At 38.3% G+C, this 21827-nt stretch overlaps 1 protein-coding gene across 1 annotated transcript in view; it reads left to right on the forward strand.

The window, feature by feature from the left end:
• Positions 1-5246: 5246 nt before the first annotated feature.
• Positions 5247-21827, forward strand: part of LOC124172686 — a 49310-nt gene continuing 32729 nt past the window's right edge. Inside the window, exons 1-2 of the mRNA XM_046552148.1 lie at positions 5247-5574; positions 21395-21577. Coding sequence (XP_046408104.1) covers positions 5379-5574; positions 21395-21577 — 379 coding nt within the window. The 5' untranslated portion in view covers positions 5247-5378. The remainder of the gene's footprint in view (positions 5575-21394; positions 21578-21827) is intronic.

The following is a 21827-nucleotide window of genomic DNA, read 5'->3' on the forward strand; positions in this document are numbered from 1 at the left end:
TCTTTTCCCCACTCTTCTTAGCACTTCCTCGCTACATACACGGTCGATCCATTAGGAGAGATCCTTCATCATTCTTCGGTAGCACTACATTTCGAATGCTTCCACTCTTGACTTCTCGGCTGCTGTCAAATGGTTCCACATGAAGTGAAACATTTTCATGCCTGGGGTCACTTATCTTTTGACTTCCACTTGAGAGATATTTGAATAGTTTCTAACATTTTACCTGGATATCAATAAAGTTTTGGAATATAATTATAGGTTATACATTCCTTATCTCTGTGCACATTTAACCCTTTCTAACCCAGAGATACCTCACGGAGAAATCAAATTTCAAGACTTTTCATTTTGAAAACTTGAAAATTTTCCAATAAATCATTACATTATGGTAGCTAAATATTTCGTAGTTAAAATTTAAACCACAAAATAATGTGTACTTTTGATATTCCCCAAATAGGGCTGAAACTTTATACATTTTTAATGTTGCTTAGAAGCAAAATTAGGTTATTAAGGGTTAATGTGTTGCCGTGTGACGGTTCTATGAATAATTAAATTTTTATAGCGGGAGTTGATTTATGATTTCCACGGGGAAATTGATTAAATTATCTCTATCACATTATATGCTCATCAAGTAAATTCGGTGTTTATTTATAATTTAATTATTCTTAATTATTGAGAGTTCTTACTTCGGTGAACATTTTGCGAGTTTCCGTGGGATGGTTTTGAATTGTAAGTGAATTTATTAACAGCGAAACTTGAAATTTTTGAGACTTTCGAGTTTAATCTTTGAATTTTAATCAAACTTCAATATTTGAATCTAGGTATTTTTTCCATGGGGAAAAATTTTTAATAGCACCTACTCATTTTTTTTGGTCATCAAAAATATTAGATTTCTAATTATAATTTAAAGAGATATTTCTTCGTCTGGAATTTCTTGGGTTTTCGAGCGAAAGATATGATAATTATAGTTTTAGAAACATGAATTATTAAAAATTTTCATTTTATACGAAGAATTTTGAATGAACTTCTAACAATGTATATGATAATCAATGAAAATTATTGTGCTATTATATTTTACAATGCTTTTACTTTGGAGGAAATTTCGTGTTTCCTTGCGAAGGACCGATGCTAACCGATATATTTGATTTTTTTGATTAGATTATTATAATTTTAATTTTCAGAATAAAAAGTTTTGATAACTCTCAGCATTAAATTATGAAGGAAATTTGGTGTCTAGTTATAATTTGTGTTGTACAAGGCGTAATGTAAAAAATATTTCGCGTAAAATTATATTTTTTTTACTTTTATGAGAAAAATCATTATATATATTCACATTCAATCATACAGCATTCCATCTGCTCATTAATGAAATTTGGTGTTTAACTATAATTTAGAAAGGTCTTGCTTGATGGAAATTTCATATTTTCCGCGCGATGGCTTAATAGAAGGAAAATTCTTAATGATTATTTTTTAAGGAATGTTTTGTAAGTTTTGCATACTTACTACGTATTCTTTTAAAAATGCCATAACTTCATGCTTCAAATATTTCCCTTCGCATAGATATATCGTACAGTAAGCACGGGATTTCAGCAGAAGTTGAATATCTCAGTACAAAAATTAAAAACCAAAATTCATTCTAGCGTAAAAATAGTAATATACTTTGCACGTTGAAACCAATTATCAGAAACTCGTGAAAGGATGTTGCCAGATATTTTATCTTATGATTATTGGTTGCAAAAATGATAATTTTTCTTTAAATTTCCTAATTAGTTGTTGTTACCAAGTTACGGTAGGAAAGACAAAATATTATGAAAATAAGAATATCTTTCGCGCGTTAAAAACTAACTCTCAGAAAAGAAAATCAGGAAAGGATGTTGCCATCCGACAAATTAAAAGATCCATTTGGTTGCAAGTATTTCTTCTTTCACACGGGTCATTGATTCCTTCTCAATTCAGGAAAATCCTAATAGCAAACTAAGGTTTTTGATCAAAATGTCTGTATGAGTCTAAAATTCAGCTCAAAATATTCAGTCTCAACGAACTGTTTGCGTAAAAAAGGGCGATTTTGGGGTACGCAAAAAATGTCCTTATTCCTATAAATATTCCTTTCTCCTCCCCAAATGATCGTAGTGCCATGCTTACGCACCTAGTTACTCCTGTTCACGGCGATTTTTCTTAAAATATTTTATATATCTATGAAACTGATAAAAATTCCATTTCTTAAAAACCTTTTAATTTTAAAGTAATAGTCAATTAAATTTTCTCAAACACTCACACGTGAACTTTTACAGGTAAATAGTAAATCTTTAGTTGTGAACGTTAACTGTATTATACATTGCACTTTTATTTAACCAAGAGGTATTAATATTTTCATGCAATGCCGAACGAACCACGTTCGATGGAAACATTTTAAGGTCATGTTGTGATCGCCATGGTGAAAAATAGACAACTGACGATCAAAACGGTCGCTAAAAATCACTAATCATGATCGTTTACTGCTGATAAGAATGTGCGAATGAGTCACGTAGCAATGCGCACAATCCAATGGAATGCTATCTTATCTCCAATTACAATAGAAATCATCGTCGATTGAAAGGAAATGCTTGTTTCGATAAGGAGGCTTATTTATAGAGAAGCGTCGAAAGTTTGACGGATATACGAAACAAATTGAGAATCGATAAATAAATGGTTTGAGACGACTCTTTGATTACTTGTTCAATTAATGGAAATAAAGGAGTAAAACTTTTTCAGGTTCACTATTATATTAATATGGGCAAGATCCGGGTTTCGTAACGTAGTTACATCTTCAGGTACTGAACTGTTTTCAGGAGGAAAGAGGCAGTTAAAGTGCATAGTTACGGAAAGTCGCTTCCTATTTTACAATGTCACAGATTTGCGACATTTCAGGTACTGAAAATCCGCAAATCTGGTAACTACATTAGGTAACTACGTTACGAAACCCAGATCGTGCCCATTTTAATATACCTAATAGTGAACCAGAAAAAAATTTACTCCTTTATTTCCAATATGGAGAGGTTTCACAAAGCCAAGCCTGAACTTATCAGCTATATTTTTTGATTAAGAATATAAACGAATTGGTGCATTTCAAAGATATTTAATTTTAGATGACCGATTTCTTAACGGTGCGACATCAGCTGGTATAAATACAGGAAATGCCAACTGTTTTAAGTGAACTAGGTCAGTGGGGGCGGAAGAATGGTGGGAATAGGTTAGGTTATGTTGTCAGGAGGAAAGAGACAGTTAAAGTGCATAATTACGGAAAATCCCTTCCTATATAATGCAATGTCAAAAATTTGCGACATTCCACGAAAGTGAGTTTAGTCCAAAACCTCCACCCTATATTTTGTGCCACAAATTCGTATGTAAAGTGCATTTCTGTATAATCGGGTGATTTATTACGGGCTTCCCACCGGGTGAAACTTACTTATAACGTCCAAGTTTCGAAAAGCGACTGAAATTCAACCGATTCAGGCAAAATACCGTGGGAGTTCCACAAGTTAAAATGTAATTACATTTTTTCACAGTTATATTAATGCGCAATACTCGTCGTGAGCAGTGACGCGTCGCGTCCCGTTCTCAATTTCCAACTACTGTTCTCCCTCCTCCTACAGGATTGATTCTAACTCAAATAAACCATTTAAAATACAGAAACACTTTAAATCAATAAAAAACGAAATAGAAAAGAAGATCATAGAATATTCCAACAGCCACAGTCGTTGGAAATTGAGAATTCGCAATTTTTTTAAATATTAGCATCAACAATATATTTATATCGATGTGTATTTCAATAAAAATGAACTTTTCTCTTCTTTATGAATGAGTTGAATAACATTCATGCTTTCTTTAAAATATGTATCTTAATAATTCAAACGTACTGATTTAAAAAAATAAAAAAGTTGCAACAAATGATGTACCACCATAAAATGCATAATATTTTTTATTACATTATTATTTATTATTATTATTTGAACTATTCAAACCATGTAAATCATACAAAAGCATTGTTCCAAGCTAATCATTCCAAATCCTGGATGACAAAAAGATACCCTCAACGAACCGTTCTTTCCTCCAAAGAATTTTCATACAAAGTAGGCTGAGAAAAGGGCGCCGGTAGCTACAGAGGACTTTTCGTCTTCCAGACATTAAAAAAACTCTTTTTCCACCGAGCCGTTGATTTTTGAAATAACAGAACCACTAAGCAGTAAACTGGAAAAGTAATATGGGCAAAATATTACAGCTTCACGCAAACAAAGTGCATAAAATAGAAAGATGTAACATTACGTCCATGGACCCCTTCAGAAAGATTAACAGGACGTAATATTACGCCCATGGCACGCGAGGTGTTAAAATTCCGCAATTTATTAATCTCGCACCTACCGCTTCTCCTGGTGGGTATACCATACCCCTCACACAGCCCGGTATTATTGTCTATTCACTTTATGTCTGCGGGTGAGCTTTCGCGAGAGCCCGGACACTATCGGATGGCTTCGCTGATAGGGGAGGGGTAGTACCGAGAGAGAGAGGAGGAGCGAACGTAACGTTGCCAAATGTACATAGCCGCCATACTTTGTCACTGAAAACGTGCGAGTCATAGGTGGCCACAGGTATATTGGCCGAGACAATATACCTACTCATTTGGAAGGCATTGGGGATAATCCTATTACAAAAGCCCATGGCATTGTAAGCTACCGGGCTAAATGAGGCCCCATTGGTGAAAGGCACACTTAGTCAAATACAAGAAGAACGCGTGAGGTTTGGCAACACTGCTCCACGAGCAGGTTAACGATGTTCACTCGGCGGAGGTCTGAGAGCGACTCACTGAGGCCACGCCTACTGTTTGCTGATTGGCGAAGGGAAAGTCACGTGTCGAGGAACTTTCCCTCCCCTCATCTCTAGTTGCTTTGGCCACACCAGCTCACCCGCAGAGATAAAATGAACAGAGTATAGTTGCACCTAAACCCCCCCAGCCTTCCTAGCTGCGCCCCTGGCTCCTCCCCGAGTTAGAATAGCATGGAGTCCCCTCTCTTCACTATTGTAAGAGGTATAGGTATGGTAAGAGGTATATAGAGGTATAGCCTTTTCTTGAAATCACTGTGGCTTGGGTAGCCGCCAGCTCAGAATGACTGTGGCCAGGCGCAGAAAGCAATTGACGGATAATCCCACTCCCTTAAAAAACCTTCTTCCCCTACTTCTCGTAATCTGTCTGCCAAGATAACGGTTCCGTGTCCTCCCTTCAGTATCAGCGTCGCCCAGGTGATCGGCGGAGGTGGGATGCAAGATACCGCGAGATAAGGCGATAGGAAGTTTTGCTCGGAGGCCAGTCGAACTGGTCGTGGGCTAACCACTGTAATACCTGCCAAATGATCAGGCCGAACATCGAACCCGGGGCCTACTCTCCGAGTGCCGGGCCTCGATCCTGGCCACTGCTCGCCCCTTGGGCGCTGCTGGCGTTGGCCCTCGTGTGGGGGCAGTGCGCCTCCGTGGTGGTGGAGGGCCCCATCGGCCCCCAGAGGGACCCTTGGAGGGTGGTCGCCGTGGACACCAGGAGCACAGCGGGTGAGCAATCAGATCCATTGCAGTCGTGGGAAATGGTGAACGGCCACATTTTGCAACATCCAATGCTACAATGGCTACATTCCATTAATTCATATCCCCCCAGAAAACTTATGACATAATATACTTAGGTCTTCTTTGTCTATATACTTCTTTGGTCTTCTTATGTAATCCAGTGAAATATTTTGGCTATCCATCAGCTTTTTTCATCGGGATGACCCGTAGTCATTACAGCTACACTAGGCGGGTGAACGAGGTCAGAATCTATTTGATTGTTCAATTGAATTGAATTGATAAGAAATGCTCAATTTCTGCGGGTGGCCTTGATACGAAAGGATGAATCTTCAGGGCAGGCATATTTTTGGATAAAGGACAGTTAAAATAATATGCATACAATGTCATTCCTTTTTATTTTCGTGATACTTGCATGTTATTTACAAGCAGTCGGTGTCCATATTGAAGTTTCGTTTTGCACCTGTCTCTTTCTTTATGTTGGCTTATTTCGACCGGCTTCAATAATGAACTAATAAATGGATAAGTTATTGCAGCCTTCGACAGCATATTTGAGACATTAAGACAGCAAATAGGAGTCCGGGTTTTCATTAAGAGCCTCATATGTTCAGAATGGTGGAATGTATCCATATGGCTATTGTGGGCAGTAATGGGTTAGTTGATTGCGGTTGACTAAACTCTTGTGCGGTCGAACAACAGCGGGAATATTCACAGGCTGTAGTCATGGCACGAAGGGAGCGCGGTAGCCTAGCAGATGGAGTACCTCACTATTAGTACCCATAAAAAAATTAATATCGAGCACTGAACATTCAATTGATGAAAACTCCATCTCAAGGTTTCTTCGAATGGGTGGCTAATTTCGCGAAACACATGTACAATTATTGCGTATTTTGATATTTCTGCGAAATTTTAAATACTAATATTTTGAACGTCTTAAGCGATACCTTATGGAAATCGAGAATCGATGCCATGATTAAGATAAAACATTTCTTTTTTTCTGCATATTTAATTTTTAACCGACCTAGCTTCCGACAATATACTCTGTCATTATCAAGGCAAAATCTCACGAAAATCAACCTGCTTACATTTATCAACATGTTTTGAGCGGATTTGGAGAACCACTAACATTTCCTTACCTTGATAATGACGGTGCATATTGTCGCAATCTAGCTCGGATAAGAAGTATAATCGGTGAAAATAAAACAAATGTCTTATCTAAAATACAATAGATTTTTTATGATATCAACTGATATTGTATGTAGAAGAAAAAATACAGGAGAGAGTGTTAGTCCTGCGGGTCGAGCACTTTTCGGTTGGTCCTGGATTCAAATCCCGGGTGAAGATTTCGGACACCTCTAAAAAAATCTTCCAAGCGCGAGGTGATCGAAAGAGAGGAACTGTGCCCATCTAGCTGGAGTGCGTAATATTTACAGATACGCCTTTGGCTTAGAACGGAGTGAAAACTCCATCCTCGCCTTTGAAACCAACCTTATAGTTTATCCACGTTTTTCACGTAAATAGAATCATGTTAGCTCCTAAATATTCCAATTTTGGGCTCACGGTATTTAGGACCTTTGAAGGGTGGGTTGCCGTTATTTTTAATTAGCCTAATGTTATGATATGTTCAATTACAGTTAAGAAAATAAAAATATTCTGAATTGTGAAAAATAAGCTGTCACGTGGTAGTGTACGGTAATCCCATATTTATTGTTGATGGGAATTACGTTTGCGACTCGCACTTACGTTAGGATGAGGACTATTCTTGTAAATTGCTCGAATTTCAACCTCCCAAAACATGCTACAGCATGGAATGCAATCCATATTCTTAATAAATAAGGTTGATTGTTAAAAATTAATATTTGAGAAAAATTAATTTTGACAACTCGAAAAAAAAATCTTAGAATGTGACAAACATGTTAAATTTCACTATACCAATAGGGTGGTTTCCTGTTATTTTTCTATTGCCTGAATCGAAAGATTATTCCTCCTCGAGTAGGTACGTAATTCACGCTTTTAGATTTTTAAAAGACGATATATATTTTTAGCGATTAAAAGAAAAGTGGAAATTTTCAAGCGCATGCATGCATTGGTAATCTCAGACGATGTCTATCTACTCGTAAAGAAACTAGGTCCCTGTGACGTCACGTCGAGTGGCATTGCATGGGCGCCAATCTGGCCTTTTTCGAATGAGGTTAAAATTGGACATAAACATTCGTCTAAACTAGGATTTCTAAAACCAAATAATTTGTATGTTATGAATACATTAATGGTGGGTAACGAATCGCAATTAATGCCTTTCATTTTCTTTGATGAAGGAAACTACCCTATTACCCTAAGTTCCCCTTGGCGCCCTCTCCTTCACGTCGACAACACCGGGAGAGAATGACATTATTATTCGCATTAATTTGCCCTTCAGACAGCTCTAATATCTCGGGAGTATAAGTTTAAGTGCGCTTTTATTAACCTTGCCATCGAAACAAATTCTCGGCATTAGGGGACGTTCAAGTGGTTAACTAAGCATTCCTTGAAGAGTTGAATACATTCATGATTGTAAAATGTAATAATTAATTCTACTCAAATACCTAACACTGCCTGCTTAGTTTGCATAAATAGACACTAATTAAGGATAATTATTATCCGGGTTAATACCGCGTCGACTCATTTTTTGCGGACGACAGTTTCGGGCGCGTTCCGAAGACGGGAGCTGGAATTAATCCGAAAAATAATTATCAATTTAATCACTGCGGAAACCTCCGTAATAAGACACTAATTAATGGTCGCGTTCAGGCGACTCAACAGTTGCGGCACCGGTGGAAATTATCTCCTGAACGCTCACCGGTTAGCCACCGGTGAGTCAACATGTTGCAGATCAGACGCCATTTTTTCCGCCGGGATTCATCTCCGGTGCGAATTGGTAACATGTTGAGAATCAATATGGCTGCGCCCATGACTTCTTCTGGTGAAAATATAACTTATGTTTATATTTACAATTGGTTGACCATTCACTTGAAGATAGCCCAGAAACTTCATGCTGAATCATGTTTAATATATTTGGCATGAAATCGTCGTCGACGGTGATAAATAGAGCCAAATCTCTCACTACATCGTTGGCGCCCATTTTCGGATGCCCGTCTGCTACAAGTCACGTCAGCCAGAATTTGTACCGGTTGCTGATTTTCCCGTTCAGCCGATAGTAGCGCGCACCGCTTACCAGTGAGGCACCGGTGACTCACCGCAATACTCGCCTGAACGCGACCAATGTTTTGCGACTCGTCTCTCAAGACGATCACAAAAGAATACAATAGATTTTTTATGAGCCTGACAGAGTCTCTAAAAATAATTATGCTTCATATACAACGAAAAACGCTGGGTGCATGTTCCACAGTCACTTAATGCTTTGCATCATAGCATAATGGAAGTGCGAAATACAGTGAACTACAGCTAACTATATTTTACTCGGCCAGGTTGACAGAAAATTTATTGTTTTCTTTAAAGTTTGCTATAAAGCGTCGCTGTTTATAAAAAACATTACTTTATTTTGTATTTTTTATTCTAATCCTTTTTATATTTAGATAAAATCTTGTAAACGATCAATTTCTAATATACAGAACATAAGGGAGGCATAATATACAATGCAATAGTCTAAAGACTAATGATAATTAAAGCAGATATTTCAACGTGAGTCATTGATAAGAAATATTGATTTTTTTGTTTGACAATTTTCGATAAGGGTGAAAATGGTCTTGATTCATAAATATCTACAGAAAAACACATCATTTATCCATTCAGCTGCTAAATTTAGACAGTATTAAGCGAAATGTATACGCTAGTATAGTTTCACTAATTTAAATGCGATAAAAAGATAATATCAAAATTGAAGGGATTGCAACAACAACAGTTTCAGCGTGCAATTGATCATATGCAAACAATCCATGAAGAATTTAACTTTTCAAACGTTGTATCGTATATTTCAAATTACGGTAAAGATAGAAACGCTCTAGAAAAAATCATTCGTAACCGAGAGATGTAAGTGGGTGAGGTTTTGGCAAATAAACCCTCCGAGAAATACACGTTATTTATCCATCTTATAGCTGCTTAATTTAGATAGCTGCCGACGGAGTGTGTACGGGAGTATAGTTTCAGTAAGTAATGATTGCGAAACAAAAGGAATATAGCGTTTAAAGTGATTTCAACAAAAAAATTTCAGCGTTCATGTGTGCACAGGCGATGAAAAATTTGATTCTTCAAAAGTTAAAATGTAACTTCCTATCGTATCCGTCTCCTCTATATGTTTTAGTTTCATCTTACTCTCTTGTTAATAAAATTTTCTTCCACCAGTTTTTCAACGAGCTTTTATGCAAACATAACTGTTGTTATTATTCTCTATCTATCTCCATCATTCTCGTTCCTTTAAATTATCGCAGCGCCGCCATCGGATTTTGGTAGCCATTTTCTTGAACTTTTCTTAATATTTCATTTAAAATTCTGAATGACAATCAAGATACAGTTAAAATCATGATAAAATTTTAGAATATTGCATTGTCATCTGGCTCTAGGTTATTCTGAACATTTCAGCTTGATAGCTAATCGGAAAGTGGGTTAAAATTGTGATTGCAAGATTTTACCCGGACAAGATGATGAACAAGAAAGCGACTCTATAAAAAAGTTTGAAAAAACTTCAACAAATCAAATAGCGTGAACCAAATTAAACTCCAAATTACAGTTCAAATTCATGCCAAATTCCTGTTTTAAGCACAAACGAGCAAATTATTCATCTATCTTCAATTCTTAATTTACGCAAAGTATTCGCGCTAAACAAAATACATAAAATATACAATTATTCTAACCGCACACAGTGCAATGCATTCAAACACATGTAAAATTCAAAGGCCATGCGCTGATTAATTAGTTTTAAGGACTGGTTTGCTTCGGTTAGGAGAGATATTATATTATAGAGAGGTTATATTTCTTCGGTATTTGCCCCCGTGATCATACTGGATAATGTACGACCTTGATTCTCGGCATTTGGCTATTATTGTATACACTATTTCTTAAACTATATCCTTTGAAACGTTTCGCTTCATCGGGGCAGTTTTTGTTATGATAGTACCCTATTCTGGCAATCGCTTCGTAACGTTTCTAGGGAAACATTTTTCACCTGTCTTCGCAGATCTTTACATGGAAGAATTTGAACGAAAAGCCATGGATTCCTTCCCTACGAAGCTGAAACTCTTTCCATTCAGTTCACTATGGAAATGGAAGAAAATAACCAGCTTCCATTCTTGGACGTTCTCGTCAAGAAGAAATCAGATGGCTCGTTGGGACATTCAGTTTATCGTAAGAAAAAGCATACTGATCGCTATTTGAATGCCAAATCACACCATCATCGTAGGGAAAAAGCATCAGTCATCAAAATCCTATATCATAGGGCATATGCCGTCTCGGATGCAGATTCGCTCGCTAGAGAGAAACAACACCTCCTCACCACACTCCAAGAGAATGGCTACGATCGAGAGCTGATTCGGAAAATCGCGCTTAAGGAAGAAGAGAAACGGGACGTGGCCTTGGACACTGCAAGGCAAGACCAGCAAAAGGCAAAGGCACATGCTCTCTTGCCATACGTTGCAGGGACTTCGGAGAGAATCGCTAGAGTTCTCGCCAAATATGACGTTTTGGCGAGATTTAAAAGTTTGAAGGAGACCTCTGACCTCCTCTGGAGTGAAAAAGATCGTCACCCATCCGATATTTATGAAGGAGTGTATGGAGTAGCGTGTCCCTGTGGTCTATCATACATCGGGCAAACATCTAGATCCCTCAAATGCAGAATAAATGAACATCTTCAGGCAACCGAAAAGAAAAATTTCCGTCTTTCTGCGGTTGCAGAGCATGCATGGTCGGAACCTGGGCACGTCATACTTTTCAAAGAATCAAAAATCATCGCCAGGGAAAATAAATATTTCCCTCGGCTGATAAGGGAGGCGATAGAAATAGCGAGTCATCAAAAGAACTTTAATATGGAGGACGGATATTCTTTAGCCTCATCATTCAAACCTGCCACATACACTGCCTCATCAAGTTACTCTTCTATGAGTCTTTACTATGTCTTGACCTCCTTCTAATCATAGGTTTTAATATTCATAAATTCACTTTTCAAGGGTTTATATTTGTTTGAATAAAAGATTTAATTAAAAAAATTGAAAATCCCTTTGCTAATGCATTTAATTTAAAAATTTTGAAATTTTAAAAAATTAAAAAAATACTTAAAAAAGACCAAAAAGAATTGGCAAAAAAATAATAAAATATTTATGAAAAATGATTAATCTATATATATAAAAGAAAGTCGAAAATCGTGTTAGTTAGAACACTTAGAACTCGAGAACGGCAGCACCGATTTCAATGAGATTTGGTTCTTTGGATTCGTCTCAGGCGGGGTTAACATATAGGCCATTAAAAAAGGATAACTTCACAAAAAAATTCATCTCTTTCCTATGAACATGCTTTTAGGAGTTATAGTAACACAACAATTGATAATTCGGTCATAACTACAAATTAAATAATTTGTTTTGTTTTTACCACTTTAATAACTGAATTTAGTAACAATATAACATTTTAATTACTAAATATACTCAAAATATTAATTAAATTGAAATTACATTTTTTAAATTTAATTCGAGCTGATTGTAAGCCCAGCCGTGGCCCAGCTCGAGTTGACCCTTCACTACCGTGTTTGAAAACAAATCTCCAAGCAATTGTTGACAAACGGTAATGTCCGTGTTCCTGTCGAGGAATCGAGTAGTTTTAACTCATTTCCTTGGAATGATTGCAAATTAGTTTCAGTGAGCTCATCAACAAAGAGTTCCAGCATATGATTGATCACCAAAAGAATCAAAGATGGTTGATTTAGCGAGCAAGAACGAAGATGTGGATGACTAAAACGAGGTAAATTCAAATAGTTCGTACTCTGCATGGATACGAATCTTTTAAATGTGTAACAAACGAAGACGAAATCACCAACTATCTATCTGAATATTTTAAGTCCTTGGACGTACCTGGCTTACCAAGGCACGATTTACAGAAAAATGTAGTTTCTGTGCTCATGATCTTTCGAAGCCTAAACCAACCATAACTATACAACGGAACGTGTTTGATCATTAAAAAATTGGTGATGAATGTGATTCACGCAACTTTACTCAAAGGAAAATTCAAAGGTTAGGAAGTTCTCATTCCGTAGATTCCATGATCTCAACTCATATGCCCTTTTGAGCTTAAACGTATTCGATTTACAATTAGTGTTGCATTCGTGATAACGATTAAAAAATCGCATGGTCATTCTTTCAGTTTTTGTGTTGTTTGTGCTCATGTGCTAATGAAAACCCATGATTTTCTCATGGTCAATTTAGCGTGCTATGTTCACGAGTCGATAAACCAACCTCTGTATTTCTTGCTTCGCTTCAAGTGCGTAGGATAGGGGGTTTTGGGCGCAGCTAATACCACGGGTCTGTAGGGTATAGAAAACTCGCTAAGGTAAGCGGGAAGTGTGGGGGCACTTTCCCCAGACATTTTTTTAAGATAAATGGTTCAAAATAGTGGGTTTTGTTGCTGTGTGAATAGTTAAGTATGTTTTGTTTGTTAGTCATCCGTCCCCCTAATATTAATAACAAAATCTTTCATAAAAAATTCTCTAAGCTCTTGGGGGGGGTTTATCCCCCAAAACCTCCCCTCGCTGCGTCACTGCTTTGCTTCGCTATATTTATTTAGCTTCATCCGCTTCATCTTGCGCCTGATAACAAAACACAAACTGTTGTTTCTCAGAATGTGCTTGACGCAAGACATTAAACCCGAATGTATAGGGCTCACCGTGGTGCGTTTATTCGTGCGTGCGTGCGTGTACGCAGTGCATTTTTTCCAAACAGAGATACTAAAACTGGCGCGCCTTAAGTCCTTTAATGCGAATGCTGCTTCATAGGGGCTTTTCTTGCACGATTTTGAGCATCAGTCAAGCGTCGGTCTAGGGTTGTGTCAACCTGCCCCCTGAATAGGCCAAGTGTATGCAACAGACTTCGACCAAAAAACATTTTTTTACAGCTAATAACGCAAATAACCAACAACTGAATGTGTATAATTTTTATTTCATGAACTGCTTTATTAAACCACAATGCCCAAAATTTCTTAAGCTAAAACGTTATAAAATTTGTTGAAAAAAATCCGCGTAAACGTGCTCCGATCCACCCTATGTAGATTCAATAAAGAAAATGTCTTTCTGACAAGCAATATTGGTACTCATTTGCGTAGTTCTATTGAATTTGTATCCTTATTTTATTATAATAAATTAAACTTGATTAAAAACGATATAGCCGCTCTTGATTTATAAATGGTGTAACTAAACTGTAAGTTCATTGATTGTTAGGCGGTACGAAGTTCGCCGGGTCAGCTAGTATAAAATAATAATAAATAATATACACTAATAAACAACCAAAAAAAATATTAAAAATAATAGTTATAATTTAATTAAATTGATTGTTAACAATGTGATGGCTATCAAAAAGCCAATTTTCCTGTTGTAAATATTAGTTATAAGTTTCTATTTCACACAGACAACACAATACACCCACAACAGTACACGTGCGCCGCCATAACCGTTGTACCTAAAAAGATTTCGGTGGCCCGTTATTGGCAAAATATATGCTACAACATTATAAAGTTAGCCACTCGTGCCTTAAGATTGATAACTCGAGCAAAGCGCAAAGCAACACGGTTACACGCGCTTCAATGACGAAAGTATATACATCTATGGCGTCCCAGCTGCAGTATAGGGGAATTGGAATGGAATATTCTGACATTTCCTTCCTTTATTTCCACAGGGACCAAGGACAGGCGATTAGCAATGCATGGCTCCCACTAATATATCGAAATAAAGAAGAAAATACCAGAATGTTCCGCGCCCCCTTCCATCCCCCCACCGTGACGATATATAAACAGATGCACAACCTTTCCAAACCACATTAGTCCTGAAGAAGGTCCCCGGTAGAGGGGAAGAAACGTCGACTTTTAAACCACAAGACGCGGGCCAACCCGAAAGTTGTAATTAATTGACAACAAATGGACCGCTAAAGTTTTAACAACTTCAGTGCTGCTATCACACTAAAAATCCTCCGAACTTAAAGAACATAACTTTGGTGCACAAAAATACAGAGAACTCAACGACTTGTTATCTGAAAGTCATACTGAATTCTTGGGTTTGAAACAGCCCGTTTGAGTGTGGGAAGGAGATTTGCTATTCATTCCTATTCTGTTTCCCTCTCCTTGAATACGGAGAAGACATGATGGCTATTGTTTACGTATTGGTACGATGTAGCGGCCATTCGCCTAGAAGGCATTTCATTGGCTGAAAAAGCCTTTTTCATAACCCAATCGCTTCAATTTTTCCTTTAAAAGTGTTTGAGTATTGTTTTTCGATATTATCCTTCTTTTGGCATATTCACATTTTTCCCGTAGTACTTCGTACGGTACCGCAAAATTCATTTAGTCACAGACATTATGGACGAGAAGCGCGTCTCCAAAGCTCGCATACATTTATAGCGACTCGAGAGGCCTCTTCATAGACCATAGGTTCCTTGCGTGCGTTCTCGGATCTAAAAATATCGCCAAAATTACAAGAATATTTCATCACTTCTCTAAAAGTTGGAAACGTCGATTTGTTTAACGCCGACGAGGCGCCAAAAATGGGACAAGTCGTCTCGCTACGCATCCCTTTTTACCTTCTACCATATTCCGATTTATATTAACAAAGATTAGCGCCTTCCTAGCAGCACACGCAGGATGAATTTTGCTGTATTCGAGGCGTGGGAAGGGGATAGACGTACGGGGAGGGGACGGGAGCGGCCTGCCGCTCCTCTATCCGCGACGCTGCGTGGGCGTTGGAATATTTTCTTCGCGGCCACGGACTCAAATTTGGCATTTTGTGGCTTAACGGTGGCAGATACGTTAAAAAGCACGAAATATTTGTTCTCTTAGGCAGTAACTCGGCAAAATCTGTAGGGAATGACCGTAAAATATTAATTTATTTGATTGTTGACAATCCCCCCCCCCCTAAACGGCATTTGAGTAAGGGTCAGGGGTTCACCTAGATGTCTCAAACTTTTTAGGCCTTATTTTTGATCACTCCCACAACTTTTTTCAATGGGCCAGATGGTGAAAACAAATCGATTTTTCCGATCCGCCCTAATGTGTGGTTTATATAATATAATGGTTCAGTTACATACTTATGGTTGTTGCTCAGTTGGCCTTGAAGTTCCTCGTAAAAAGTGGATATCGATGACTGGTGGCGCCGCGAGTGGCGATTTTGATATCTGATTTAAATGCGCGCGGAACGACAACAATTCTAGCGTCAGACTTGAGAATCCTCTTATTTAACATTCGTGTTTTGGTCACGTCCGCAGGCCTGAAACTAGACAATGGCATCCACTCACCATTAGCCCTGAGGATGGAACCCGACTCGTGTTCCGAAACGTCGGCAGAATGGAGGGAGACCACCCGGCTGGAAGCCCGAATAGCCTTTTTTGAACCTATTCGCCGGGAAAGCATCAGATTTTACTTCATAGACAATGACATGTTTACATGGCGATTGGCATCCATCTCATTGATTTCCAACCGTTTATTTCGTAATATTGTGGCGAAGTTTCAGGCACATACGTCGCAAAACATCGATACATAAATTTGTTCAATTTTCTATTCGATATCAGCCCACGTCACCAACTCGCGACAAGTGAGTAGCAACCTCCGTTTTTTTTAAATAAATATTTAGTTTTAAACCCACGAGTGAATGGGTGCACCGTTTTTTGTCCTGCGAGTGAGGTGTAACGTTTTTTTCGGCTTCCCACACATTGGGTGGATTCTTGGAATGCATTGGGTTTTGGGAAGGACTCCATTGTTTGATTTTCTGATTGTCTGCCATAATCACTTGCCTGCGCCTTGAGCGGGTATAAGCTCTGCTCTCACATTACCCAACCAATCTTTGGTTTGAAACACATAGCGAGCGAAAGTAACAATGGCGTAACAAAGGGGGGGGGGGGTGAGGGGATGTATCCCCCCCCCAAAAAAGCCTCAGAGAAATAAAAAAATAATTAAAATTTCTTGTCTGGATTTGATATATACTAACTGCGTCTGCTTAAAGCTAAATTTTAAGCGCCAAAATGATGTAAAATGCATTTTCAGTCATGTTATTTTTAAAAATTTTTCCTTGAATCCCCGTTTCCAAGGGGGGTTGCCTCCACTAATCCCCTCATCCCCCCCCCCAAAATGTTAAGATTAAGAACATTTTTGTTAATTACGCAGTTCTTTTGTTTTGTATTTTTGATGTTCGTCTGACTCAGTAATAAAAGTCAGTCTTTCTTCTGCTCGCAACATGAACAGACCTGTTTCATTTCCCTGTGCCCTCTTTAACTTTTTTATCAGGTTATGGGCCCAGATACGATAGTTTAAATTTTAAACTTAACGAGTTAAGAATGGCGAGCGATCAGGGGACAAATGTGTTAACCGTGGCTTCCAACCACCTGCCTCCAATAGACAAACTTGAAGGAGAGAAAAATTGGGAAAATTGGAAATATTTAATGGAGCTTTACTTGGGATTGGACGATCTTTACGAGTGCGTGTTGAAGCAGCCACCCGAATCAGTCAGAAATAATCCCTCATCTCCTGAAATGAAGAAAGACAATAGAGCCCGCTCGAAAATCTCTCTCATGGTGCAACCTCATCTCATAATTCACGTGAGGTCGGCCAAAACCGCCTACGAAGCATGGAATAACCTGTGTGACGTGTTTGAGAACAGAGGGGCATTCAGGCGCATTTGTCTGTTTGATGAATTGTTGGACACTAAACACGACAATTTTAGTTCACTCTTAGATTGTGCTATGGCCATGAAGAATATCATCTATAAAATTGCCGAAACCGGGAAACCTGTTGATGATGAGTTTGCGGCCTTCGTAATGTTAAAAAATTTGAGGCCTGACTACAAATGGCTTCGTCAGCTTATAGAAAAGAGTGTTCAGAAAGAAGAGGACTTGACGCCAATAGCGGTTTGCAATGAGCTTGTGCGAGAAGGACAGAAAGAAGCGGCGGAGACAGGGGGTGCAACCAATCAGGCGCTCCTAGCCGGCACAAGTAGGAACCAGCGTCGCGGTTCGTCATCCAGAGTAAAGTTCAGTGGAAGAGGTGAAGTAGCATGCGGGAGTGCAATGGCAACTTCACCAGGAGCGGCCCAGCAGGCGACAAAACGGCACCAGAACCAGTATCATCGTGGCAGCCAACATGGTGTGACCTGCTATCGTTGTAAGAGACCTGGCCACATAGCTGCCAGGTGCTGGTTTAAAGGAGAAGATAAGAGAGGATGCAGTAATGATGGTGGTGGAGAAGAGGGTTCAGGCACATCACCCTGGAGCCTTATAGCTGCTATGAGTGCTGTGAGTAACAAAAATTGCTGGTACATTGACTCGGGTGCTTCAACGCATATGAGTGGCAATAAAAGTTGGTTCAATTGGTATATTGAAACAGATAGTAAAGCTGTGAGTTGCGCTGGCAATGAAACACTGAAAACAGCTGGTATTGGTAGTATTAGTGTTAAGGGTATCAACGGCTTAGGTGCCATTAAAGATGTTGTTTATGTCCCCAAACTTTCAACTAACTTACTGTCTGTTAGTGCAATGGTTAAGAATGGCCTGATTCCTGTTTTCTCTCCAGATAGTTGTAGTGTATATAATAAACATGATGTCTATATCAAGGGTGTCCCCCTGCTTAAAGTCCCTGAATCGGGTGGAACTTACAAAATAGATTTCGATGTAAATCCAGTAGCCATGCTAGTAGAAGATGCAAAAATTGTGATTTTAATCTGTGGCATCAAAGGTTAGCTCATTTAAGTAGGAGTAACATGATCCGCATGTCAAAGGGTCTAGTAAATGGTCTTGTCCTGAATCCAGAGTGCATAGACATTGAATGTGATAGCTGCATAAGGGCCAAACAAATAAGAGCTCCATTTCTAAGGGGAAGGGCTCAAAGAGCAAAAAACACTTTAGACCTTATACACTCAGATGTTTGTGGCCCACTAGACCAAACATCCTTTGGAGGGCATCGATATTTTTCAACCTTCATTGACGATAAGACACGATTCACATTTGTAGCCTTACTTAAAACGAAAGGTGAGGTATTTGAAAAATTTAAGTTGTATAAAAAACTGGTGGAGAAGCAAACAGGAAAAGCTATCAAATATTTAAGGTCTGATAATGGAGGGGAATACTTTTCCAAAGTGTTTTCTGAATTTCTAAACAATGAAGGCATCCAACGGCAGTCTACTATCCCTGGAACACCTGAGCAGAATGGAGTAGCGGAGAGGGCTAACAGAACAATTTTAGAAAAGAGTAGGGCTATGCTAAAACAAGCTGGTCTTGATAACAGGTACTGGGGGGAAGCAGTTAATACTGCAGTTTATCTTAAAAATCTGTCTCCTACAGTGGCATTAAAAGGAAAGGTTCCATTTGAAGCATGGACAGGAAGGAAAGTCAATGTTGGTCATCTTAAAGTTTTTGGATGCAGTGCTTATGTTCATATTCCAAAAGAAAAAAGTAAGAAACTTGGTGATAGAAGTAGAGAGTGTATATTTGTGGGGTACGATAGTGAGAAGAAAGGATACCGTTTAATTGATCCCAAAAATCCTTATCAAATAGTGTTGGAAAGAAGTGTATTGTTTCACGAAAAAAGATTTCCAATGAAAAATCTACTAGGCGATAATGAGGGTGCTGTTGGGTCTCCTGATACCTCGGAGATATTAATTCATGTCCCAACTAAGCCTAAAGAGATAGATATAGAAATCCAGAGAGACCTCGAAGATGACAATTCGGGGGGATCACAGACCTCTAATGACAATACTGAAAATTCTGTGGAATTAAGAGAACGTAGATATCCATTAAGAGACAGAAAACCCTGTGATTACTCTGACTATTTGGTGTACAAAGCTGAACTGGAGAGCATGAATGATGAACCCGAAACGCGAGAACAAGCGTTAGCTAAATGGGATAAAGCTCATTGGAAAAATGCAATGGATGAGGAAATGTCGTCCTTAACAAAGAATTAGGTATTTACTTTAGTTCCTAGACCTACAAATGTGAATGTTGTACAAAATAGGTGGGTATTCAAATTAAAAACTGGTCCTGACGGTACAATTGATAGATATAAGGCTCGTTTGGTGGCAAAAGGATATACTCAGATGCAGGGCTTAGATTATATCGACACATTCTCTCCTGTTGTTAGAGCTGAAAGCTTAAGGTTAATTCTGTCTTTAGCTGTAAATATGAATTTATTTATAAAACATATTGATGTATGTACGGCTTTTCTAAATGGTGAATTAGAAGAAAAAGTGTACATGGAACAGCCAGAGGGTTATGTTGATCTTGACAATCAGGAAAAGGTATGTTTATTAAAAAAGGCTATCTATGGATTGAAACAGTCATCTAGATGTTGGAATGCCAAGTTACATGAGATATTAATGTGTTTAAACTATGTCAGATCAAAGGGTGACCCTTGTGTTTACATGAAGCATAAGACTCATCATGTTATAACTATTATTGCTGTGCATGTGGATGATGTATTTATTATTTCTAATGATCAGGATGAAGCGAAAACTGTAAAATTGACATTTCAAAAGAATTTTGATTGCAGATATTTGGGAAAACTTTCAAATTTTCTAGGTATTGAAGTGGAATATTGTGAAGATGGGAAAGTCAAGCTTTCTCAAAGATCTTATTTAAATAAGATCCTAGAAAGGTTTAATATGAAGGACTGTAATCCTGTTAGAACACCAATGGAAAAGGGCATTTGTCTGGAAAGAAATGCTGGTCCTAAACCAAATGTACCCTATCAATCTCTAATAGGTTCGTTAATGTACTTAAGTGTATGGACTAGGCCAGATATTGTGCAAGCAGTAAATTACCTAAGTCAATTTAATGCTTATTATGGGGCTCAACATTGGAATTGTGCTAAAAGACTACTTCGATACTTGCAAGGAACCAAAGAATTGGGTTTAATATTTAAAAAGGGTAACAATGAATTGTGTGGTTACAGTGATGCAGATTGGGGAAGTGACACTGTTGATAGAAAATCCTACTCAGGGTACTTCTTTGCATTTTCTGGTGGACCAATTTCTTGGCAGTGCAAAAAGCAGTCTGTGGTAGCACAATCAACAACAGAAGCTGAATACATTGCACTCAGTCAGGCCTCCAATGAGGCCATATACCTGCAAAACTTGTTAAAAGAACTTGTTAAAAAGGATTTTGTTGTGACTATGTTTTGTGATAATAAGTCAGCTGTATTTTTGTCTATGAATGCTGCCTACAAAAGGAGGACAAAACAAATAGATTTGAGTTATCATGTTGTGAGAGACTTGGTGGAAAGAAAAAGGGTGTTAATAGAGCATGTTCCAGGTGAAAACATGATTGCGGACATTTTTACTAAGCCACTTGTGGGATCACGCTTTAAGTCTTTGGTAGAATTATTGGGAATGCAATAACTGCTGAATTAAAGGGGGTGTGTTAAGATTAAGAATATTTTTGTTAATTACGCAGTTCTTTTGTTTTGTATTTTTGATGTTCGTCTGACTCAGTAATAAAAGTCAGTCTTTCTCCTGCTCGCAACATGAACAGACCTGTTTCATTTCCCTGTGCCCTCCTTAACTTTTTTATCACAAAAGCCCCCACATCACCCCCAAAGCATATTCCTAGTTACGCCACTGGAAAGTAAATTTTTATCTGACTCTTTTCCATTCCAGGCGAGGCAGGCAGTAAGGTTACGTGCCCATGTCCGATATACAGGAAAGAGGCGATCCACTGCAGCGAGGCTGAGGCGCCGAACGGAAGGAACTGCACTTGCTCTCAGGACTCTCAAGAAGAACTTCAGTGGTGGAATAATGGCGATCTCGAAACAGTCGCCGCTGATTACAACCAGTGCTTAAGTGAGTCATCTTCCAAGTCATACCGTCCACTGTTTCCAAGAGAGACGAATACGTATGAAAATGTACGAAGGCTGTTCAAAAAGTAATGATTATACCAGTGGCGGCTTGCCCGAAAGGACTCTCGGACGCCGCCCCTCCCAAAGATTTGAAAAATGAAAAAAAATGAAATACCCATTCAAATATAATAATGCATCTAATTAACCAAAGTGTTTTTTTCAATCGCATGCATCGAAAATGTAGGAAAAAACAC

This window comes from Ischnura elegans, chromosome 1 (genome assembly GCF_921293095.1).
Source record: "Ischnura elegans chromosome 1, ioIscEleg1.1, whole genome shotgun sequence".
Lineage (NCBI taxonomy): Eukaryota > Metazoa > Arthropoda > Insecta > Odonata > Coenagrionidae > Ischnura > Ischnura elegans.